This window comes from Diabrotica undecimpunctata, chromosome 9, assembly GCF_040954645.1.
Source record: "Diabrotica undecimpunctata isolate CICGRU chromosome 9, icDiaUnde3, whole genome shotgun sequence".
In the NCBI taxonomy this organism is placed as follows: Eukaryota; Metazoa; Arthropoda; class Insecta; order Coleoptera; family Chrysomelidae; genus Diabrotica; species Diabrotica undecimpunctata.
Window position 1 is genome coordinate 108,844,172 of NC_092811.1, and position 26,513 is coordinate 108,870,684.

A 26,513-nucleotide genomic window follows, 5' to 3' on the forward strand; every position below is an offset into this window, starting at 1 on the left:
TATATCTTTTATAGGATGTTTTCGACTTGCGACCTTAAAAGCATTGGTTTCATATTAAATACCCCGTTGCGTTAGCCACAGCTGCTTTTTTCCACGAAAAATTTGGGCTAGGATCCATCTGTACATTGTGGTAGGAGGCATTATCTATAACTAAAACGCTTTTTTGGAGCATCAGGGATACATTTTTCTTTGAACCATTGTGTAAAGTTTGTACGTCTTACCTTGGGCACTAGAGATTTCAAACATTTATTTTTGTCATCGTCCCACGTCTTTGGTACCATATGGGAACTGTAGATATAGGTTTCATCGCAATATATTATGATTCGTCCTTCCTTTTTATATTTTTTTAATTTTCGTAAATATTTCTTAATCGATACTTTTCTATTGTCTTCTGCTTTTCTCCACTGGAATCCAATTTTTTTGCTAAGTGTCGGGCCTTGTCTCTAAGGCATATGTCATTATTGGTCTCACACTGGCTTTATAAATTCTTGACTTCATCTCAGTGTTAATGTGTCTGTTTCGCCATATAGTGTTAATAAGGCATCCTGCCAGTCTATTTGCTTTTTGTACTTGATCTCTCACCTCTTTGTCCAGGTCTCCATAGCTAGACAGTGTAATTCCCAGGTATTTTATTTTCATTACTTGTTCAATACTGATGCCATCATTTTCTATTTTACATCTGGTTGGTTCTTTGCTGACTACTATTGTTTTAGTTTTCTGAGATGAGATTGTCATATTAAATTATTTTGCTCTTATGTTAAATCTGTGGACCAGTCTTTGCAAACTATCTTCATCTTGGGCTATCAATATTGCGTCGTCTGCGTAACAGAGTATTTTTATTTCTTTGTTTCCCATTCTGTATCCTCTTCTTTTGTTAACGCTTTTGATGATTTCATCCATGATCAAATTGAAGAGAATGCGGCTCAATGAATCCCCTGGTCTTGTTCCGCTGCCTATTTCTATGGGTTCTGTAAGTGGTCCATCTATTCTGCCTTCCATTTTGTTGTTTCGGTAGATGTTTTCGATAGTTTTTATAATATTTAGGGGAACTTCTCTATTATACAGAAGATGAATTACATCTTTGAGTCTTTCTCTGTCAAACGCTTTCTTTAGGTCAATCAGACACAGAAATGCTGGTCTATAATACTCTAGTGATTTCTTAGTAATTTGCTTTATAACGAATATTGCATCTGTATACGATCTTCCACTACGAAAACCCTGTTGTTCATCTGCTAAACTTGTCCTCTGATTTATTAGCACTTGTAAAAATTTAGTTATAAGTTTTAGCGTAGTATTTAACAAGTTTATACCTCTGTAGTTTTCTGGCTGTGTTTTATCTCATTTTTTGAATAGTAGGAATAGTTCGCTCGTTCTTTAAATATTTATGTTTTTCCATTTCCTCAATTTTCTGTCTCTACGAGTTATATAGCTGTATTATTTGTCACTAAAGTTAACTTTTGCTATTAATTTTTCTGTCATTTCTCATGCTGTATATTTTTAAAGTCTTTTAGAAAATCCATGAAAAACTCTGATACTTATTTCTTTGGTTATGTAGTATAAATATTGCTTCACAAAAATATTCCGCTTAATATCCAACATAGAAACAATAACTAATGATATATTTTATTTTACAGAAAATAGATTTACACCAATTTATGACTTTGGTTACGTGGCTATGAACTTTGGATGGGTATATCCAGAAGACAGCGGCGAATACTTGTGTAGAGCTACCAATTTGTACGGCATGGATGAAACTAGAGCAGTTATTAAAACAACTGGCAAACCAGGCATTATCTATGACTCTCAACTACCCAAAGGAATGAAGAGTATCGAAAAGATTAGAGAACTTGAAGCTGCTTGGCAAGTGTAAGTTTATTTTTGGTATAATTTTGGTATTTTAACTAAACTGTTTATTTCGTTCATTATAGGGTACCCGAAGAAGCCGCCGAAGAATCTAAACCACGACAAGCACCAGTGTTTGTCAGTAAACCTGAACCAGTTTCAGTCGAAGAAGGAGAATGGGCGAGATTCTGCTGTAGAGTTACAGGCCATCCTCGTCCACGTGTCATGTGGCTCATCAACGGCCACACTGTTGTCAGTGGCTCCCGCTATAAACTCACCTACGATGGAATGTACCACATGGATATACCAAAAACTCGCCAGTACGATACTGGTAAAGTGGAAGTGATTGCTCGCAGCTCAGTGGGAGAGGCTATCGCCGAAACTGAGCTGACAATTATTCCCAGACACGATGACTACAGAGGAGTTCTTAAGAATTCGCCAAGACGTAAGTTAAACACACAAATATATCAACGCAGTATACTTACAAATATAGAGGGTACACAAGTTAACAAACGCACGGTTTATCAAAGGGCTAACATGAAACAAAATACATTCTTACTACAACTGCACCAAATTCTTGGTCTGTATCTACGTTTTAACTATTTGTTTAATTTTTTTCTTCTCTCCTTTTCATTTTTCTTTACTTAAACTTTCAAATTTCTTATAAACATTATGTGAGACTTAAATTTATGTACGCTCTTTGTCGAATCGTGTTCTTTTTTTAACTGAACTACTCTGAACTTTACACAATGCACCCACCACGATTAACTACAAGCATAGATCGCATAATCGCACATTACACTAACTTCAACATCTTGATCCACTTCCCGATACCGTCCACAATGATCCTTTTCCCGTAATTCCTATTCTTCTCGAACAGCCAAGAATATTACTGCTTTAAAGCACCTATCGCTTTAGAGCATTTATCAACCGGATAAAGCTTTGTGCTGAAGAAGTTCTGAACAGGTATGCAATAATATATGTGAGCTTTTGTAATTTTTGCATGACTCCTGCCATATAAGCATTGTGTTTATTGTCCGAAGTTCAATATAGATGTAACAATTAAATATTATAATAGCAATTGACCAATCGGTTGATATGATCTGAATAAAGGAAATAGTTTTTGTACACAACAATTTTAAAATAGCGTCTACCCATTAATTGACGCAGTTGTTTCTAAAATATTTGATAGTGTATAAAAGAAACGGTATATACAAGTGAAACCACAAGACACACATACAAAATATCGAAGACATTATTGACTGGGTATTAAAACAAAGTGGCTCAGATGGCTATGGAGCGCCAGATGTTGGGTGTCTCTCTGAGAAACCGAATACCAAACGAAGAAATAATTCGTAGAACAAAAACAACAGACGTTAAAATGGAATTGGGCAGGACACGTGGCCAGATTATCAGACAACCGATGGACAAAATGTATTTTAGAGTGGAGACCAAGGCAAGAAGCAATACGGAGCAGAGGACGCCCACCAACTAAATGGACTGACGGCCTGAAGCGTGTTAGGAAAAGAGATGAACCACTGGAGCGATGGCCTAAACACGGAGAGAGCAAATTACCCCACCCTAGCTGTGAACAAAATCATCGATTTCACGTAAAAATCTTAAACAGCTATTTGAAAGTTGTAAAAGGTATATGAGGGGTGGCTTATAACAAATCCGTGAAGACGTACAGCTGATTTTGCTTTGTTTTTTTTTTTGAACAATCATAAGTGAAACAATTATTTTTTGTCTTTAAAACGTTTCTTATACATTTTAGTGCAAAATGGTTCAAATAAAAGTTGTAGACCTTAAAAAGTTCTTTGATTTGCGAGTTTCTAAATTAAAATACATAAATAATTGACTGAGATAATTGCAAAAACCCATATTTTTGTAGTAATTTATAAATCTTAATAACTTTGTTTTTCTGCACAACGACATGTAATCTAACTACTTGAAATTGTGACAATTAAGGAGTTATTGAAGTGTGCTATATTTTAGCCAGATGGACCAAATAAGTTATTTAATTTGTTTATCCCGAAAAGCGATTATATAAACAATTGTACTTGCTGAAACAATAACTCTAGAGATATTTACACTTCAGAAAGTCATCAAATAACAAAGTTATATAACTCCGATGTGTGCTGCCGCCCCAAAGGTGGTTGACACCTCTTCTCTGGGGTGGAAATTTTTTGCTCAAAATAATCAGAGGAGAATCGATAGAGGATTAAATTCTAAGCCACTTTTTTCTATAGACTTATCTATATTGGCTTTTTTCAGACAGTCAATACTGTTAGAGCTATTTATGGTTGAAAACAGCGAATTTTTATTGAAGAAGTCAGGTTTTTAACGGTTTTTCATAAATAATTTAAAAAAAATGGCTTTGATCGAAAAAGTATGCAAAACAAAAATTAAACTTATAAAAGAAAAATAAGATTCATTTTTTACAAGATATTCTTGATACAATACAAAGTGAGATATGGTCAGTAAAAAAGCCTTTTTTGCGAATATTTAGATTAATGTATTCAACATTAAGTTGTAAGAACAGGGTTGATATTTCGGAGTATAGTATTAATTAACATTAATTAATAAAATTTAAATATATCTTACGAAATAATAATAAAATTTTATTTTTATGTAAAAATTTACTAATTTTTCCGGGAATTTTGGATTTTCCGGGGGGTGGAAATAGAACACTTCGTATTATTTTATCGAGCTACCGCAATTAAAAAAAAACAAGCTACTACTGCGTTTTTTTTTCAGCGCGCTCAAATCTCAAATCGAAGTTCCATTCTCAGCAAAAACGGGGCTCGTCCAGGCGGTATTTTACGAGTACCATTTTACTTAGTCTATATATATGCCATATATAAAATGGATAATAGAATTTAGATCTTCGTCTAAAATCTGGCCCACTTTCAGAATTACGTGTCATTATGCAAAAAGTAAAGTATTAACATTTCTAAATTACCGCAAAAATAAAGGGTTTTCCATTAATCTCGGTCAATTATTTATGTATTTGAATTTAGAAACTCATAAAATTAAAGATTTTTTTACGATCTAGAACTTTTATTTGAATCATTTTGCTCTAAAATGGATAAGAAGCGTTTTATAGGCAAACAATTATTTTTTCATTTGTTTTTTTTTCTTCTTGACTGGCCTAAGACCAATCACCAAAGACGAAATTGAGAAAGCGCTAAAACGTATAAAAAATGAGAAGACCATGGTACCTGATGAAACACCTACAGAAATCTTAAGAATATTAACAAAAAATGATATGGACACACTAATAGAATTATTTAATGGCATTTATTATACGGGAGAGATTCCGAAAAAAGGATTAATATCAATATTCATTCCAATACCCAAAAAATCAAACGCAATGAAGTGTAAGGGGAAAGGACAATTAGCTTGATGATATTCGTACTCGTAAGTGTTCTTACGTGTGATACACGAACGTATCTATAAAAAGCTAGATGATAGAATAGCTGAAAACCAATTGGGATTCAGAAAAGGCTTTGGCACCAGAGAAGAATTATTTACTGTACAAACACTAATAGAACTATGTCGAGATGTCAATTGCGACGTATTCATATGTCTAGTCGACACGAAAAAGCTTTCCATAAAGTACAACACCGAAGAATGACAAAAATACTGCAGAACACAGAATAAGATGACAAAGACGTGAGAATCATTGCCAATCTATACCGATATCAGAAAGCCATAATACGAATAAACCAACAAAAATCGAAAGAAATACCTATAAATCGTGGAGTAAGACAAGGATGTGTGCTTTCCCCTTTACTTTTTAATAGGTATTCAGAAGAATTGTTTAAAGAGGCATTAGAAGACGTAAATGAAGGCATATTTATTAACGGAAGTCTTCTGAATAATCTTGATCTGAGATAAGCAGATGACACAATACTCCTTGCGGACAGCAGAGAAGGACTACAGACCATGGTTAATCGCATTACCCAATTCTGCGAAAGGTATGGAATGGCACTGAATACAAATAAAACAAAAATCATGGTGGTAAGCAAGAACACGATTGAGGAAGACAGTGTTTATGCTAAAGGAAAACTTTTAGGCAGGGTGCACAGATATCAGTACTTAGGTTGCGAACTAAATGAAGAATGGGATAGAAGTACGGAAATAAAACGGCGTATTGAGATAGCTAGAAGTGCTTTTAATAACATGAAAGCAATATTATGCAATGGAAAATTCAACATCGAAATTAGAACTAGAGTATTGAGATGCTACGTGTTCTCTGTCCTGTTGTATGGAGTTGAGACCTGGACAATTACAGAGGCGACAGAGAAAAAACTCATTAACTTTGAAATGTGGTATTATCGAAGAATGTAGAAAATATCTTGGACACAACACATAACAAATGCGGAAAGGCTACGAAGAATGAAAAAAGATAAAGAAATACTCAACACTATAAAGAAAAAAAAATGAGCTACTTTGGTCACATACTAAGAAACGAGAAATACGAATTGATGCGGCCGGTCACAAAAGGGAAGGTGGAGGGCAAAAGAGGACCGGAGAGAAGACGCAGGTCCTGGTTGAAGAATCTGAGACAATGGAGTGGGAAAACGTCAATAGAACTTTTCAGAACGGCTGCAGATAGAGTCAAATGGGCCATGATGATCGACAATGTCCTCAGGGATGGGGCACGTTAAGAAGAAGATTGGCCTAAATGTATGAAAGTGCAATTTGCCCAACAATAAGAATGGCGAAGAAGAAAAGAGTAAAGGTAAACTATTTACCGCAATAAGAAATATAGTAATGATTAGTGTCAATAACTACTATGACAAGCATTGGTGGAAAATGTTTGCTTCTCTTGATTAAATTAAATACTTTTCTGGCCTTGAATGTTATTGGACAAGATGGTAAAGAATAGTTTCCAATAAAATATATTAAATAATTAAACAATTTAGAAAACCAATTAATTGATTCAAAATATAATATTTCATTGTTACTCGATACCGCTACTTTGTGACAAGACTGTCATTTATCTAAAAAATATTAAAATTGAGAAACTATTAAGAAAATAAGACAGTCTTGTTCCAAAATAACGATATTTGCCAAATGTTTATTGTATGTATTTGTTTAAATGTCACGTAAAATATAGACTCCCCTTTAGTATTCACAATAACATAAAATTTCCTTATCACGGATAAAATAGTGAATAAAATAGTGATAATAATTTTCATCAAGTATCCCATACTCCTTCCTACTTTCTTATTTTTAGAAATTTATATATTTGTAATACAATTTAGTATACAACGGAAGATCAAGACCCTAACGCTCTGGCTTCATCTCCAACGGCAATATATTTTCCTTTTTTCCTTAAATTGCACAAATTATATCACGAGAGTGACGATAATAAAGAGTCTATGCCAATACGGCGTATTTTTCCATGTAAAATTCCATAAGAAAACGCTAAGGTCCATTTTGCTTATTTTTGACGCTTTTTCTAGTGGGGGCAGAACGGCTCGTCAGATCAAGTCATATCAAAACGTCACAACGTTAAACTTATGGGTCTCACGTCAAAATATCAAGTGTGACGTAAAAACGTCACATTTCACGTCAAAATGTCACGTGTACATGACAAAACGTCACACTTTCACGTCAAATGTCAGGTTTTAGCGTGAAAACGTGACCTTAACGTTGTATCATAAGCAACATGACATTTTGACGTGAAAACGTGATGCTTTTACGTGACACTTTACGTTTTGACGTGAAAACGTGATATTTTGACGTAAAAACGTGACGTTGTCATATTACTCGATCTGACGAGCCGTTCTACCCCATTAAACAAAGCGTCAAAAATAATCAGAATGAACCTTGACGTTTTTAATGGAATTTTACATGGGAAAATACGCCGTAACGGCATAGCCTCTTTACTGACGATTTTAATTTTTTGTTTAAAAACAAGAATATTTAAAAAAACGTGTCGAAGAAAGAGAAATTCGTAGCCAATTTTAAAGCTTGTGCATTACGTCAGAGTTCAAGTGTATATGTTCCCCACCGTTTCTATGCGTTTATCACCCTTGCAACAGTAACTTTATTTTTCAATACAGTAACTTAATTTTTCACTTGCTATTTTGCCGTTAGTCCCCTGTTATTGTTCTGTCATAATTTTTTGCCAATACACTGGCAAAGTCATGTATAATTTATTCTAGAAACGAAGTATCTATTACATAAAGAATTTTATTTGCATTTTGCGTTTTTATTATAGTCTGAACGATACTTCTCTTCCCATTCTAATATGTATTATTGTGAATTGCTATATGAGAAGTCTTTGATACATACCACAAATATCTCACGTAAATATTTATTTCTTTAGCTTGGTACGATCTAGAACTAACTGAATACCAAAAAGAACGCGCTGAAACCGAACTCGAACGAGTATTCGACGAGCGAAACACTGCTCTTAGAGAAGGTGGCGTGAACGTTACTGGTGAACACGTCCAACCCAAAGAATTCAAAGGTACCGAGACGGAATGGCAGCGGAACGTGAAAGATAAGAAAGGACAAGAATATTATGACAAAATACAGGAACTTGAAAACCAACAGGTCTCCAAAGAGATCAGACTTCGTGAACAATCTCATCAGTACGCTATACCCGGAGAGAAAATTGTTAGCAACTCTCTCGCCAGAGGAATGGCTCAGCAATATGAAGAAAATCTGTAAGTATATGCATTATTTTTTTTATATAAACTTGTCTTTATTATCTAATTAAAAATCAGAGTAATATTAAAAACTCACAACTATCTTTATTATTTTTACTTTTTTTGCCTCTTGTTTTTCATAATTTTTTGTAACTGGATTTAATGATTTGTGCATTAAGTTTTGTTAGAATTTGTTCCCTTCTTATAGTAATAAATAGTTCAACGCAGATAATTACTTAAGAACGGTGACCTTCCAATACATATTTGTTCGTCAAGAATAAAGTCGTCAGTATTTTTAAAGCGAATAAGTTAAAAAATGTGTATAAAGTCTAATTTTTTACTTTTTTCATTACGTAAAATTTTAAAATTATGATTAAATTTCGGATTTTCTATAATTAAATGGTTAGCACTTATGTGAAATTAGTTTTTTTCGTGTATAAAATTAGCTGTAGGTATGTTCAGTTATTCGTTTTTTAAAACGTCTTCCCGTCTGACCTATGTCTGATTTTTTGAACATATAACACAAGTGATTCATGATCTTCGACTTTTATCAATTCTATCTTTATTATTTTTATATGTTTAACAAAAGAATTAATTGGGTCGAAGTATTCTATAGGAAAGCGGGTGGTAGTTGACTGTGTATGCTCTCGAGGATAAGCTTTTTCTACACATTTAAGTTTCTGTCTATTCTGTTAATATTATATGTCTGTTTTTGTATTTCATTGGCCTTCCCTCACATCCAAGGATAGTAGTTTGATGCCCCACATCACCTGTTATTCTTCAAATAAAATCTAATCATTTTACTTTGTTGGGAATAAACGCCAGAAAGAAATTGATCTAGTAAATGTCCTCTAAACGCATAAATCTATGTATCATTAAATAAAATTTAATTTTTATTTACTTTATTTGACAAAATATTATTTTATTACTTATTTAATTTTTTTATTCCAGTGACGAAAAACCAAACTATGACATCAACTTAGCACCAGTTCCCCGTCTACCAAAAGCGGAACAAGCCAAGCCTATGCCACACAAAGACCAAGTCCGGTTGAGAAAGACCGACAAAGGTCAGGAGTTCATACAGCACGAAGTAGAGATCGACTCTAAACAAGGAGCTTATCCACCAGATCCAACTGAAACTGGAGTACACGGTAGAGAAATCCACGTCACTAAACAGAAACAGGTTCAAAAAGAACAAAAGGGCGATCTAGAAATTACAAGAAATATCACAGCGACTGAAACGACTGACGTTGAACACAAAGCAAAGACCACAGAAAGAGTAGTCCAAGGCCAAGTACTGCCATCTAATCCTCCAGTCTTTACCAAAAAGATTAAGCCAGTAAGGGCATTCGAAAATGATTCTGCCAAATTTGAGGTTGAATTTGATGGTGATCCGTTACCCAAAATTACATGGTTCAGGGAAGATTTCCCCATTACCAGCTCACCAGATCTTAAAGTTTATACCTTCAGTACTAAATCTATCCTTCAACTTAGACAAGTATTTATGGAGGACTCTGGTGTGTTCAGTGTTGTTGCTGAAAATAGAGGAGGTACCGCTAAATGCAGTGCCAACTTGGTAGTACAAGAAAGACGAAGACATGGTACACGTGGTGCTGTTCCACCTAGCTTCACTGCCACAATTCAAAGTACCAAAGCTAATGTAGGACAACTAGTAAGATTCGATGCTAAAATAGACGGTACCAAACCTATTGATGTGTACTGGTTGAAAAACGGAAAGAAAATTGTGTCTGATATAAGGTACAAAACTTTGGAAGAAGACGAAATCTATACTCTTCTCATTATTGAAGTTGTTCCAGAAGACACTGGTAAATATGAATGTGTCGCTATCAATAATTCCGGAGAAGCTAGATGTGAAGCTGAATGTGTAGTAACAGCACCATCAGCTGCCCAGAAACCCGCGAAACCCACAACTCCCGGTGCGGAAAAAGCACCAGTCATTGTAGAACCTCTTAAAGATCAAACTATTAAAGAAGGACAGGCTGTCGTATTCAGATGTAAGATTTCTGCTAAACCAACCCCAGTTATTAAGTGGCAAAAGGCTGATAAGGTCATCAAGCCATCTAAATACTTCCAAATGACCAAAGAAGGGGACTTCTGTACATTAAAGATCTCAGAAGCTTTCCCTGAAGATGAAGGAGTCTACAAATGCGTTGCTGAAAATCCTGCAGGCGCAGTTAGTACTCAAGCTAAGTTGAAAGTTATTGCACCAGAAACGCAAGAAGTTGCACCGTCACTAACCCCAATGAAAGACGTTACTGTACCTGAAGGTAGCCCTGCTCAATTCAAGACTACTATCGCTGGAAAACCTAAGCCCACCATCCAATGGTTGAGGGAGGGATTCCTTATTCCAGAATCGCCAGATTTCCAGGTAAGATTTAAATTTAAATGTAAATATTATAAAAAAATTAGTTAGATACCCAGTTTATGTTTTATATTTAATTTTAATATATATGAACAAAATGAAGGGAAATCAAAAGGTCAAAGTAAGATTTGGTATAATGTATGGCAATTATATAAAAAGCAATAATAAAGGCATGCTGCAGAAATAGAAATGCTTAAATAGATGAAAAAATCAAAAATGAATATGTTTTATGGCTTATATTTGGAAAGTTTTTTTGCTCTTCTTTTAAAATCAGAACAGAAAAAAAGATTCTTCTATTTTTCATACATTCATCTGTCAGAAGACAGATGGTATGTAATTCCAGGATAAGGGGATGGGTTGTGTGTTTGATCTATTTTTTGATAGAAGGAAAGAAAATCTTCAAAAACACAGTATATGCCGGATAGTAATTGGGATTTCTACCCACTAAAAACCTACAACGTTGACTATTCCCTCATCTACTCATATATATCTACTTCATCTCTGTCATTAATTACCACAGCAATCATACGATTCAAGAAGTTCCAATCTATCTTAATCAATAATCATAATACTACTCATTAGTACAACTAACACCTCCACTGCGACTTTCTCATCTAAGCCCAGTTCACATTTTAGTTATTAACTCATATAGCTTCGCATACAACCAGATTGTGCTTACACCTCTCTTTGTAATGTATATACCCGTGAGTCTTCTTGTCAATCCGTTTTAGACAGGAGCCGAAACAACCATACCCCGAGAACATCTTAATCAGATGATTGGTTAGCCACCCGTGTTCCTATACACCTGTGGTGTTTATTCATCCCTGTTTCTAGTTTTTTATTCCCCCCTATTCCCTTTAATTATTTTTCCGCACTTCACGATAGCCACTACAAAGTATCTTCCACGTTGACTAACAACGTGCAGATCGATGCTGCGGTTTCTGGTGAATTCAACGTCCAAAATTAAATTTCATAAATAAGGCAATTGTTTTTTTCGTCCTTGTGGTGAGATATTGCGGGCTATTGAGTGTTTTGTGTTTTGACCTGGTTTTAAGTTGCTGTACTTTTTCAAGGTAGGAGTTTTTCATTTAAAATAGGATTGAAACATAGGAATTTGACTGCATAAGTTGGATGTGATCTCGCAAAGCTAGTGGCGTTCGGTATTGATATTAGAGTCGATAAAAAACTGTAACACGATTCCTGAACTATAGTGTAATAAGCGTATTATCGTGGATTGAAATACTATACAAAAATATAACGAACGGAAAAATACCGACATTGGGCAAAATGGGTAAAGACCATACAGATTATGTGACAGGTGTATCATGCATTGACCATGCTTACACGCTAGAACAACTGATCTGCTTCTTCAAGTAACATTTCCTTTTAGAACGTTGAGAACCAATTACATGATCTTCATTATTGTGCTGCTGCTCAGAATATTAACCTGATGTAACTTGATACCATTGACGCAGATTCCTGAGCCATAATGTCATTTTTATCTCAACCACGTTTGCCATTAGTTTTGCGTTTGATAATCAACTGCAGTAGATTATATTTGTCATTTCTCACATGTCACAAATATTTTAACTCATACAATGGATTAATTTTACTGGGAATTTCCGAAGTGGAAATCAAAAAGTTAAAATAAACTTATTTGAAACTAAAATTGTGGCTAATTTCAAGTAAAACTAAAATTTTTTATTAAGATGCCATAGAAAGCCCGACCCTCCAAAACTCTTCAAAATAAATTTGGAAAAGATACTATTATTATTATCCCAGATTTAGCCATATGGCTTACACTCCCTCTAAGGGAAGAATTACTCATCCCAGATGCCTACGGTATCAAAAGGTTGAGCTCTGGTTGGACTCTTTCCGTGTTATCGAGCCCTAGGTGAGTTGGTCCGTTGGAGTATCTCCCAAAAATGTTCGTACCTACGCATTTGGAGTCGAGAGTAGCACAGCTTTCTGTATAGTCTTATACAGGTATTCACTAAGAATAAGCTATTTTATATTTTCTAGGAGATTTTTCGAAATATCACCAGTAGTAGATAGAATAATAGGTACTGTCTGGGTACTTTCCATTCTCTACTGTCTCCTTATTTGTATTTCTAGATCTCGCCACAGGTCGTTTTCTATCATTATGTAAGGGACGTATTGATAATAAGAGAGATGGTCGGTTTGGAGAAGTTCTAGTTTGTTATCTAAGTACTGGTGAATAATCTTTCGTAGTTACTCATTGCGTTCTTTATAATCAGTACCGACAAACGCTTGGCAGCCCCCGGTAAGATGTTGGATGGTTTCTTAGGCTAGCCATATCGGCCATATCGTTTTGAACCTTAAGTGTCTTTAATAATATATTTTGGGTAATTTTTAGTTGGAATAACCTGATCCTGAATGACAAGCAAGAAACCCCAGTCTCGGGAAACATATGTCGTGATGTTAACCAATAATGCGACACTGTATTGTCGGCATATTCTTGGCTCATCTCATTGAAATATCACTCATCCATATCAGAGGTTTAAAAAATTAATTAAATGAGTTGCTTCCATAAAGTCCTCGTAGGTACACCGTCTCAGGACTTGCAACTTCAACGAGGAGTCATATGTCGCCATGTTACCTAATCCAACGGTAACTTTAACATCCTAAGTATTTATAAGATATAATGTCGAACAAATGTAACTAATTATTTGTTAACGGGTTTTTACCCATATATTTAGTGGCTACATTCATGTACTCCTAGACACCGATGATGGAATGATGTATTCCGAAAACGTTTTGTCTAACACAGCCCGTTTGGGTTTTTAAATATATACCTTTTACAAAGGATTTTAATTAATTTTTTAATATATGGTATACAGCAAAATACAGGAACGTAGATTCCTTGTGGATCAGAGGTTTACTCATCCAGGTGCGTATTTTTTCTTGTTTAGAAAGGTGAAACCTGAGTCAGTGAAGTTTAGTAGCTGAGATAGTGGGTTCATCGCTAGCCAAAGTGGAGTCAACGAGTCCCCTTGGAAAATGCCCCGGTTAATTAGGATATCTTCAGTTTCGATGTTATTTTGATCATTTATTTTAAGGTGAATTTTAGTCTTCCACTCCGTCATTTAAAAAGGTCACTATATTATCATCGACATTATATATTTTCAATATAAACCATTCATTTATTATTATTATAGATTTAGCCTTGCGGCTCTCACTCGCTCAAAGGGTATGCGCTCAGATACCTACGGTATCAGAAGGATTGAGCTCTGGTGACTCTTTTCGTATCATCGAGCCCTATCTGACTTTGTATGCTGGAGTATCTCCCAAAAATTTCCGTACACATCTGGTCGTTTAGAGTAGTACAGCTTTCTGCATAGTCTTGTAGAGATGTTTATCAGACCTAGCTTTTTTATGTTTTCCAGGAGGTTCTGCGGAATGACTCCAGTAGTAGAGAGAATAATAGGTATTGTCTGGGTACTTTCCATTCTCCACCTTCTTCGTGTTTGAATTTTCAGATCCCTGTACTTGGCGATTCTTTCGTTCTGTTTAACATGAAGATTATTGTTGTTGGGTATCGTCACATCAATTAGTGTTATTTGTTCCTTTAGTTTATTAACTAGTATGAAATCTGGTCCACCACTGTTTGGTACGTGAGCACAGTGCGGTCCCAGTATAGTTTGTAGTTGTCATTCTCAAGTATACTCTCTCAGGAACGTATTGGTAATATGGGAGATGGTTTGTTTGGAGAAGTCCCAGTTTGATGGCTATCTCTTGATGAAGGATCTCTCCCACTGAGTCATGTCGTTCCTTATATTTACTTGCATCAAATGCCTGGCAGTCTCCGGTAAGATGGTTTCTTGAGCTTGACATCCATATCGGCATTTGTTATTTTGGATCTGAGGGTCTTTGACGATATATTTCAGGTAATTTTCGGTTGGTATAACCTGATCCTGAATGGCGAGTAATGAAAGTTCTGCTTCAGGGAACATCTTTCCTGATGTCAGCCAATAGTTCGACGCTATATTGTCGACATGGTCTTGACTGATCTCATTGGGATGTCGCCCATGCAGAGGTTTACCCATACAGGTGCGAATTTTTTTGTCCTTAGTAAGATAACTTACGCGCATTTCTGATTCCCTCAGTTTGATCGGTGTTGTATCATTTACAGCACAAATCGCACGATGTAGAGTAGATGTCTCAGCCTGCGCCTGAAAATAAGTTCTTAAATTAGTAATCTGTTTTTCTAGTCGCTTACGTATATCCATAAGTTCTTGCCCTCCTAAATACCGCGGTAACGTCGTTCTTTCTACTGCACTTCGAGGATGATGTTTTTGTAGTTTTGTGAGGTGTGTTCGTACTTTTCGCCGAAGATTTTCTATATCCGTTTTTGTCCACTTAACAATACCAAATAAGTAGCTAAGTAGAATAATTTTAACTGTTAAGGTGTAAAGGAAGCAGCTGTTTTACCCTTCGTATAAACTCAGTAGTTATCTCAGTTTTCATTTGCTTATAGTCAATTTTCCGCGCTTGCTTTATTCCGAGGTATTTATACATATCATTTTCACCCATAGCCTCGATGTTCTGACCGTTTTGCATATCGAATCCACGGGGCTGAACCTTTCCTTTGATTATATTTAAGACACGGCAATTGTGAAGACCGAAGTGCATACTAATATCATTAGAGAAATTTTCTACTGTTTTCAGCATCTGATCCAAGTGGCTTCGAGTGGAAGCCAATAGTTTTAAATCATCCATATACAATAGATGATTAAGTTTTGCCACAACAGTAGTGTTATTTTTTATGCTAAAACCTGTGTGAGTTGAGTTCAGCAGCTGGAATGGGGGTTCATCGCTAGATAAAACCACAGTGGACTCAACGAATCTCCTTGGAATAGGCCCCGGTTAATTGCAATATTTTCAGTTTCGATATTGTTTTTACTATGTATTTGGAGGTGAATTTTTGTCTTCCAATTTGACATTATATATGTTTTAAAAAGGTCACTATGTTATCATCGACTTATATATTTTTAATTTATCTATAAGCCATTCATGCGGCACTGAATCAAACGCGTTCTTGTAGTCGATGAAAGCAGTAAAGAGATTCATTTTTTTTGCTATATGCTTGGTTAGAAATGACCGGTGAGTCGATGTGTCGATGGTAAGTTGCTCTTTGCAGCCCATGGAACCCTTAGTGCATCCTTTCTGTTGAGGCTCTGAGCACAGTGTTGGTTGATTCGCCGGGCTACACAGGATGTGACCAATTTATACAAAGTTGGAAGACAAGTAATTGGACGATACTTGGTTGGATCTTGGGTGTTATTTTGATCCTTTGGTATTAAATAGGTTGTTCCCTCAGTTAGAAAAGATGGTATTTCCTGCGGATTAGAAATAGTGTGATTTAAGCCATTCATTTATTATTATTATTACTATTATTACTAAAGACATGAAAGAAAAATTGCAAATTAATGGGAAAACCAACGAGAAACGACTAACCGCACTAAAAGTTGTTGAGCGGTTACGTTTTTTAAAACTAACAGGTGACTTACTTTGGCCTTAATCTTTTAGGCAACTAGCCATGCTTTTATTGTGCATGATACTGACTTTGCCCGACTTTTTATTAATCCGCTACTTTTGGTATATTATTGTTACTCAAATCTTTTAGTATTGGTAACCAAGGCCTGCTACATTCTGCGGTTGAGTTTGTTATACATTTTTCTGACAAATCTGTGATTTACCGAAGTCTCTGCTATTGATGTATATTTTATGCTCGTTTATCCTGACACTTAGTGGTCTTGCGGTTTATGACTTCGATTACAATCAATTGTGATTTAATCCCTTATAAACATAATATTTAACAAAAAACTAGTTATAACATATATTGAAAATATTAAAGTGGTGCGAACATGCAAGAACAGTTAGTGAAATCATATATAGTCTAACAGATCAATAACCTGGTATTTATTCTTATAAAAATTCTCCGTAAGAATAATAGACGTTTACCATTACCTAAAGCTAAATGATATAAGGAAACGGGACATTCTATATACAATATGTTAAAGCTTTAATTATATTCGTTACAGTCGAAATACTATCTCACAATTTCTTGGGAGGTTCGTCTAAAAATAAGTCGTTTATAATTATATAGATCTTGGCTCGAGTTTAGCTTTCAAAGAAAACAAACTTAAAGCTTCAGTTTCTATAATCATGTGTTTTCAACGAGTCTGAAAACTATTAACTTAACAAGCTAATTAGACAAATTTAAATATAAACGGTAAATCCGTCTCATCAAACTAGGTATAAAGCAAAAAGCTAGGTGCAAGAGATTCAAGACTATATTAGGAATAAAGAGTCATATAAATAGATCATAGACCAAGATAAGTTGAAGGAACTACCAGGGTTGTATGTTCTGCCAATCATGTTCAAAATATATTAGAACATATCATAAATACAGTAGTAGCTGATCAAATCCACAGAGGTTAGGGGTGGGCATACAAAAAAATGATGTATTTACATAAGTGTTCAAAATGTTTACCATTCTTCTCAATACACTACAAATAACGTTTTTTGATCGGATTCGTAATGCGATCATTATGAATTCATAATTGATTTCATACTGTGTCGAAACCACTTTATGGAATAAAATTATGTGTCCCTATTTTAAAAAATTATAAAAAACGCTAAGATCCGCTAACTTTATTAAACATAAATTTAAATGTATAGGACGATTCACGCAAGTCTAGCATGCTTTGTTCATAATCTTTATTTTTAACGAGGCACAATGTATATTTTTATATTTTTAAAAGCTCCTTGAGGACCTGATCTCTTCTTCTTCTTGTAGTGCCTATCCGTTTCGGATGTTGACGACCATCATGGCAATCTGTATTCTGTGGCGCACCCAGGGGGGTTTTGGGGGTTAAACCCCCCCAGGGCATCCAAAGTAAAAAATATAACTTTTCTTTCACACACAATACAAAAAATCCCAAACGATAATTTAATAATTAAATTACCACTTTAAATATGTAGAATACAATAATTATTGTATAAATATACAATAATTAATACACAATAATATATACTATTGTTTATTAATAGATATAGATACCTATTATTAAGCTCATGACAAAAGTAGACAGAACGAGTCTGTTGCGAGTAGCATGCGCCTACAGGACTGTATCTACGGCGGCCTTGTGGACTATCACGGGTTGTGTTCCTCTGCATGTGTTAGCAGTAGAAAATAGACATATCTATGAAAGAAGAGAGAATTTGACAACAGCTATAAAAAAAGAAGAAAGGGAAAGATCAATGGAAAGATGGCAAGGAGAGTGGAACAACAAGGAAGATGTTGCCCAGTGGACCAAGATGCTGATCCCGAGCCTAAGGGACCGGGTAGATTTTCTGTTTTAGGGCGTATCTTCATAGGTTCAGAAAGACAGATACAGACAGATGCCTATACTACGAATACTCCGACACTGTTACTCACACAATGCTGGAGTGTAATAGAGGTACAGTGGAAAGAAACAGAATGTATAAAGAAATAGGTATGAACCCTGTGACTGTAAGAGAGATGATTGTGAAGATGACGGGAAGTACGGAGGGATGGAATAGTGTTCACAATTACATCTGAACAGTCATTAAAAAGAAAGAAGAAGAAGAGAAACACCAACCGGACCAACGACAGAGATAAGATGTAATTACTATTTTAATGGGAATAAGCCACAATTGAAAGTTAAAATAAGTTTATTGACGTTTGAATCTCCACTTCGAATTCGTTCTCAAAATACAAACATTAATGTCAAACGTCAATAAACTTATTTTAACTTTCATTTGTGGTTTATTCCCATTAAAATAGTAATTTCTTTAAAATGCCACACGAAAATTAGTCCAATGGACAATACTTTGTCCAATACTACAATTGGCAAACAATACAAATTAGTCCACACATTTTAGGAATAATCACAGAAGTACACAGGGATAACACTACTTACCTAAAAATCAAAAATAGACTATCAGAGCCAATAAAAGTAACTAAAGGACTAAGACAAGGATGCAGTATGCCACCCTTACTATTTAATTTATATATTGAGATAGCCCTCCAAAATTGGAAAAACCGCTGCCAGGGAATGGAAATTCCCATAGGAAATGACGTACTGTTCTCCCTGAACTTAGCGTCCTAGTCGTCCTAGCTCAAGATTCTTATGATCTAAAATTTATGATACAGCGTCTATACAGAGAATATGTAAAATGGGGGTTACAAGTCAGCATGAAAAAAAACAGAATATTTAGTTATTAATTCAGATGCAAGGTTTGAAGTGTTGATAGACGAGGACGTGGAAATCAAACAAGTGGAAAATTTTAAATATTTAGGTGCACTAATTGATAAGAACGGCTTGGGAAAAACCGAAATTAAACACCGAATTAATCAGGGACGTAAAATTGTAGGATGTCTGAACTCAAAAGGAACAAAAAAAAAGCAAATCATGGTTGAATTAGTTCTTTGTTATGGCTCTGAAGTATGGACAATTAATGCAGACCTGAAGAGAAGATTGTTGGCAGTTGAAATGGATTATTTAAGAAGAAGTGCTAGAACATCAAGGCTGGAAAGGCAGACCAACGAATCTATAAGAAATATCATGAATGCTACAAAAACGGTCATTGAAAGAATAGAAAGAAGAGGTTTAAAATGGTTTGAACACCTATTGAGAATGCCTGACGAACGTTAGTTCCAAAAACTTCATAGATGGAAGCGCCCTGGAAGAAGAAAAAGAAGTCGACCTCGACGCGATGGAATGAAGGAATTAGAAGAGAGGTGGAATCGAGAGGTTTGGAGGAGGACCATGCCTTGTACCGTAAGGATTGGCGGAGGAGAATGGGAATAGGGCGATAGCCGTCTCCAAAATGTATTGTATTTACTTTGTTACTTTAAATTAAACTAAAACCCAAATTTTAGGGACTCAAAATGGAGGTAGTATAAAAAAATTTCGAAACCCCCCTCAGGCAAATTCTGGGTGCGCCACTGACTGTATTTTGCAAACTGCTGCTCTGAAAAGATTTGTGGTTGTTATGTTGAACCACGTACGTAGATTTTTCAGCCAGAAAATCCTTCGGCTTCTTGGTCCTCGTTTTCCTTCTACTTTTCCTGGTAGAATTAATTGCAGCCACCCATATCTTTCGCTGTTCCTCATGATGTAACCAAGATATTCGATTTTGGCTGTTTTTATTGTGGTATTGTGTTTTATCGTGGTTTATATCTCAACGAACTATATCATGTAGGATCGTTTATAAATAATAAAGGGTGAAGGGTCTTAAAATTTATACCCTGTGGAAATCACTTGTGGAATAAATTGTTTGTGTCCTTATTTTAAAAAATAACAGAAACGCTGGGATCCGTCAACTTTTAATTTCAAATTTGCGCTTTTTAAATATACATTTGAATGTACAGGGTGATTCACTCAAATCTAGCATCATCTTTATTTTTTAATGAAACACCCTGTATATATTTTTGAAAGCTCAGCGTTTTTTATATATATTTTTTAAATAGGGATACAAACAATTTTATTCCATAAATGGTTTCTACACTGTATATTTCCGTTGCACTTTTATTGAACAGAACATCATCGATGTTTTCAGTAAAATATATTGTACTAGAATATCGTCAGCAAGTCATGTATGATGTTTCGCTTGGGTTATTTGGTGTTCTCATCAAGGTTAGTGCTGGATTGTTAGGATGATATCTGAGTTTAAGGGCATATTTTTGACTGAAGATGATAATCTGTTCTTTTGCGTAATTGACTTTCAAGATGAGAGCATTAGCTATCATTCTGATAACATTAAATTTTTAAAGATTTCTAGGATGTCGATATTCCATTTTGATACATAGTGGATATATATCACTTTTCTGCATCATCATTTACATTTTTTTTTGTAATAATCTTTTGCCATAATATTGACGCATCTTGGATACCACGGTGTAATTCAAGTGGACCACCTATTGTCAGTTCCTCTCGCTAAATGTCCCGTCCACTGCCATTTTAAAGATTTAATTCTGTGGATTACATTAGTGACCTTGGTTTTCTGTCTGATACATTCTATTCTCTTTCGATCTCTCTTTGTTATATCTAGCATGCATCGCTCCAATGACCTTTGAAAGGCTTAACTTTCGCTATTATTTCTTTCTTTGGTGGCCAAGTTTCGCAATCGTATGTCATAATTGATAGTAGACACTGCTTGAATGCTTTTTTATATAACTGCTATGTAATACAAAGGTTTTCACACCTATTTTCGTAGCTAGTTTCAACTACTTTTAAAATGTTTCACTGATGATGGTACTAATGGGCCAAAACGTTTTGAGATTTGTAATCCTTTTGGATAATTTTAAATATTTTTAATAAGATGTACCACGATACACCAAAATCTTTTTTCTCTGTCTATATATCTAATTAGCCTTCTTCGGTCCATCTTTGGACATAGGCCTCCCCAATCCTTTTCCATTCTTCTCTGTCTGTCGCTACGGTCATCCACCTAGAGCCCACGTGCTTCTTGATATCATCTACCCATCTCATTTGGGGCCTTCCTCTGCTTCGTTTATATTCCCATGGTAACTTATACGAATTTTGTTCCATCGGTCTTCTTTTTGTCTTATATTGTGTCCGGCAAATCTCCATTTCAATTTTGCAACTTCTTGTCTAACATCCCTCACTTTTGTTTTATCTCTTATCTACTTGTTTCTCTTTCTATCCATTAGTCTTATGTGCAACATTTGTCTTTCCATTGCTGTTTGGGTTTTTATGATTTTGTCCATTTTTGCTTTTGTAAATGTCCACGTTTGGGAACCATAAGTGAGAACAGAGAGTACGCATTGATTATATACTTTGGTCTTAAGATGCTGTGGATATGTGGAAGTTTTATAGTTTGACCTGTATAGTTATACCTTTTATAGTAATCCTGAACTTGTTCTATTTCATCTTGCCCGATCCTCATTCTGATGTCTTCATCTGTATTTGTTATGATTTAAGTCTTGCTGTAATTCATATTAAGGCCTATCTTTCCAGCTTCTATGTCCAGTTCTTTCATCATTTCAAATAATTCTTCTTTTTTATTGGTTATCAATTCGATGTCATCAGCATACCTTAGATGGTTCAAGCGTTGTCCATAAATTTTTATACCTTTTTCTTCCCATTCTAATCTTTTAAATTATCTTCTAGAGCCTGATTGAAAAGTTTCGGTGATATTGTGTCATCCTGTCTCACGCCTCTATTTATTTGTATTGATTTTGTTCCTTCATATACTTTAATTGTTTTTTTGGCTTCCTTATATATATATTGGCTATTAGTTCCGTATATCTGTGGTCAATTCTGCTGTTAATCAAAGAACTTTTCACTGCCCAATGTTCGACACTGTCGAAAGCCTTTTCGAAATCTATGAACACTTGCTCGTTCTATAAGTATTTTCATATTTAGTAAATGGTCACTTGTGCTGAATTCCTTTCTAAAACCAGCTTGTTCTTTCGACTGGTATCCGTCGAGTTTTGTCGTCAACCTATTGGATAAAAATTTTGTTAGGAGTTTATACATTACATTGAGGAGTGTTATAGGACGGTAGTTTTTTATATCTGCTTTATCACCTTTCTTGTGTAGGATAATGGTTACGGATTCCTTCCAGTTGTTTGCGATTCTTTTTTCTGTTAATAACTTGTTAAAAAGGGAATGTAGAGTATTAATTACCACTTTTCCACCATATTTCAGCATCTCTGCAGTTATTTCATCTTTTCCAGGCGATTTTTTGTGTTTCATTTCTTTCAATGCCTTCTTTATTTCTGATTTGCTTATTTCTGGCTGTAGCTCTGAGTTTACATTTTTTAATTTAGCCTTAAGTTGGTTTTTAATTTCTTCTGGTGGTTACTTTTTTGTTTTATATAATTCTGAGTAGAAATGGTGGATTATATTTATGATGTCATCTTTAATGTTTGTTTCTACTCCGTTTACATCTTTTATTTTGTTTATTTCACACGTACCTAATTTCGGTCTTAAGCATTTCATATTTTTGTTGTTCTTTATTACTTCTTCTATTTTTATTTCTTGTTCTTTTCTCTTATTTTCTTTTATCATTCTGCTTATTGTTTTATTGATTTCCATATATTCTATAGATTTCCTTTTGCCTTCTTCGTTCAACTTCCTTCTTTTATCCATAAGCTTCTTAGTTTCTGTTGATATATAGTTGTTCTTTTTTAGATCCTTTTTTGCTATTTCTTTTCCTGATGTAATCATCGTTACTGTAAGTATGTTGTCTATTTCGTCTATATCTTTATCATCACTGTCTAATTTTTGGGTAAGTTGTTCTTTTAATAGGTCTTTGTATATCTCTTTATATTGCCCTAGTTTGTTTCTATCTAGTAGATCCCAGTTTCTAGTTATTTTTCTTTTCATTTCTAACTGTTACATCTTTAATGATATATCGTTCCGTGGATAGTATGTAGTCGATCTCATTTTTTGTGGATCCATTAGGGCTGATCCATGTCCATTTTCGTTGGGGCTTCTTTTTGTAAAAGGATTTCATTGCCTATAGATACTTTTCTTCTAGGTAGTTCATCAAAGTAGCACCTCTATCATTTCTCTGATCATACCCGAAATCTCCTATTTTAGTTTCTTCTTTGTTTAGTTTTCTACCCAGTTTGGCATTGAAATCTCCAATTACTAGTGTAAGACGATTTTTATGTTCTTCCATAGCCTTTGATATATTTTCATAAAATAGTTCGATATCTTCGTCATCATAAGCTGTCGTGGGGGCATATACCTGGATAATTTTAATTGATGTTCTTCTTATTTTAAGTATGACATATGCGACACGATCTGATATACCTTTGATAATTTGGACATGCTTACTTATAGCTTTATTTATTATAAGTTCTACTCCAAATTTACTATTCTTTCTCTGTAAGTGTTCTAAATATAATCAGGACCGACTCTGTTATGTCTTAATTAATTCAACCAATTTTTCCTTAACCAGCCAATGTTTCATGCCTTATCTCGTCGTTTGATTGAAAAGTATAAGATTGATTAGTTAGTGCAGTAAAAGAAAAACGCAAATTATGATGAATTTGTATCATAGAATACCATAACGTACAAACAGACAGAATTCTCTTATTGCCTTTAACATTCATTCGATTATCTTGGGAAGAGCTCACTGAAAAATTTTCAGGATTCGTCTGCAATAGATCCTCTAATTGAGGGTCTTCATTTGACACATATATTCAATTTGTATTGGAGAAACAAACTAAATACTCTTTTCTTTGTTACAGATGATCCAAGAAGGAAAGAATGCTATTCTATTGATTTCCTCAACCTATGAAGAAGATACTGGGGTATTTACCTGCAGAGCAACTTCATCAGCCGGTCAAGTTGAACAATCTGCGAAACTAATCGTTAAAAGTAAGAAATGATTGCTATAAAAATAATTTTTTCTAATTCTGATTTGTTAATGTCCATCCATGTAGTTATTGTTAGTTATGACAGCTTTAAGCTGGTTATTTAACACAGTATAATAAGTGATCAGTTAGCAGAACTCTTGAAGATAGTCAATGTTATTAAATTGATTGTTTAAGTTTATCATCCGGTTCTTTATTGGTGGTGGTTTCAGAACAGGAAGCAGTTAGAGCACTGGTATTTATTATACTGTGACCCTATTACTTGTTTTGTTAACAATGAATCACTGGATCGAATCCATTCAAGAAAAGTTCTATACGCATAGTTAGGTTAGTGATGGTGACCAAAATTTTGTTCAAGTTCCACGTGATAATATGTTTTGGAATGAATACAGCTTTGGCTCTAATACGCTAAATGCTGGCTTAGTTATAAATTTATGTTAATAAATCTGTATAAATGCATAATTTATTTAATAAAAGGCTATTGTTAAAAAACAACTGAGTTTCAAGTGACCCAAACTGATATGGGCAGATAAAAATAATTTTTGATAAACATACCCAAGCGTTTCATAAATTATTAAAACTTTCATAAGAACGTCGATGAAAACTTATCAATATTGACAATTTATGCAAGAATATCTCACAATTACAAATAAAACAGGTAAAAAATTTGAGTATAGCTGTAAATAACGTCGATAAATAAAGTAATTTTATTTTTTATTTATTACTTTTGTTTAATTAGGTATTATTTAAATTGAAATAGTTTATATGTTGTATAACAGACTCCTCTCGTAACGTAAATGAACTCTTCCAACTGTTTGCAGTGCATCTTTACTATGAAGCTTATTTCGTGGCGCTACTTTCGTGTCACCGTGTCGTGGCACTACTTTTATGATGAGCCTCAGTATTTAATTTTGAAACTATTTTCTTTTAGCATTTTTATGTTATTTATAGTATCTAATGGGAATTAACAACAGTTTTAATTAAACATACTGTTATTTTGACGTTTTACACTTCGAAAATCGTTGTACGGAAATCTAAACACGAAAACAAAGTATTTTTAATTAAAATTGTATTTAATTCCCATTAAATACAGTAGATAAGAAAAAAATGTCACAATAAAATAGTTTCAGAATCGTGTTTAGGAATCGGTATGAGTTACTCAAAATTTTATGAGATTAAATAATAAAATAAACATTTTTCCAATTAAAATTACAGCCAATTCCCTATAAAAGTAGTAGATATCTTTTATGGGTTTTAGGATCTAGTTATTATGTATTGGATGATCCCGGTGCGATATATAAATAATAAATTAGCTCCATAGTACTACATTAATTTTCTGAAAGCTCTAATTACGTAGGCCGACAAAAATTTGATCAATATTCGGACCAGAGATCAGCATATATGTTTTTTATGTGCTAAATTGGGTCCAATTTATGAGATATCCTAACCTATAAGTTCGTTTTTGAAATTATGTAGCATCGTAATATAATTTTTCTCGCCGAAATTGTTATAACCACCTTAAAGTATATGTCTAAATATTTTAAATAACGTTGAGTTTGCTCAGATATCTTCTGTTTTTATTGAAATAACGCATTTTAAAGTTTCTTAGTTTTAAAAAATCTACAAATCTACATTACAACAACCTCAAACTTGACAACCCAAATCAAATAACCCTAAATACAACAATCTTAAACTTTCACATCCCAAATCCAACGGACCTCTAGAAACTATCCCTTTCAGTTTACAAGCAGGCAAATCCATCTAACCCTGGACTCCCCAAGATTAATTGCTATTGTATCATATCAAAATATGCGTAATCGCATAATATACGGATCTACATAACCTCAAAAACGGCCAAAAACCGCTATTTTTGCCCTTTTGGGTTAGGATATCTCAGAAACCACAGCCACTATTCAGCGCACCAAATAACTTAACTAAAAAGTATAACTAAAAGTATAACGATGATCATTCTCATTTCTATAGTTTTGGATATGTTTGAATAGGCAACTTATCCTTGTCTTCTAAAACTGTTCGTTTGTATTTTCAAGATCATTTGATACTATTTCTTGCGTAGAGTGTTGGTGTAATTAGGATTTGAGGAATGTCTAATGTACTCTTAGGAAGCAATAAACAATCAACAAAGGCAGTCTGCTCGTGAGAAGCTTTGAGAATGATTGCTATCACTAGTTTATTGAACCTTTGTTTAGAAAATATT

At 34.3% G+C, this 26,513-nt stretch overlaps 1 protein-coding gene across 1 annotated transcript in view; it reads left to right on the forward strand.

Annotated features, from left to right (window-relative positions):
- Positions 1-26,513, forward strand: part of LOC140451278 (uncharacterized) — an 862,244-nt gene that overhangs the window by 710,165 nt on the left and 125,566 nt on the right. Inside the window, 5 exon segments of the mRNA XM_072545021.1 lie at positions 1,635-1,866; positions 1,929-2,287; positions 8,186-8,528; positions 9,462-10,899; positions 24,173-24,302. Of these exon segments, the coding sequence (XP_072401122.1) occupies positions 1,635-1,866; positions 1,929-2,287; positions 8,186-8,528; positions 9,462-10,899; positions 24,173-24,302 (2,502 nt within the window).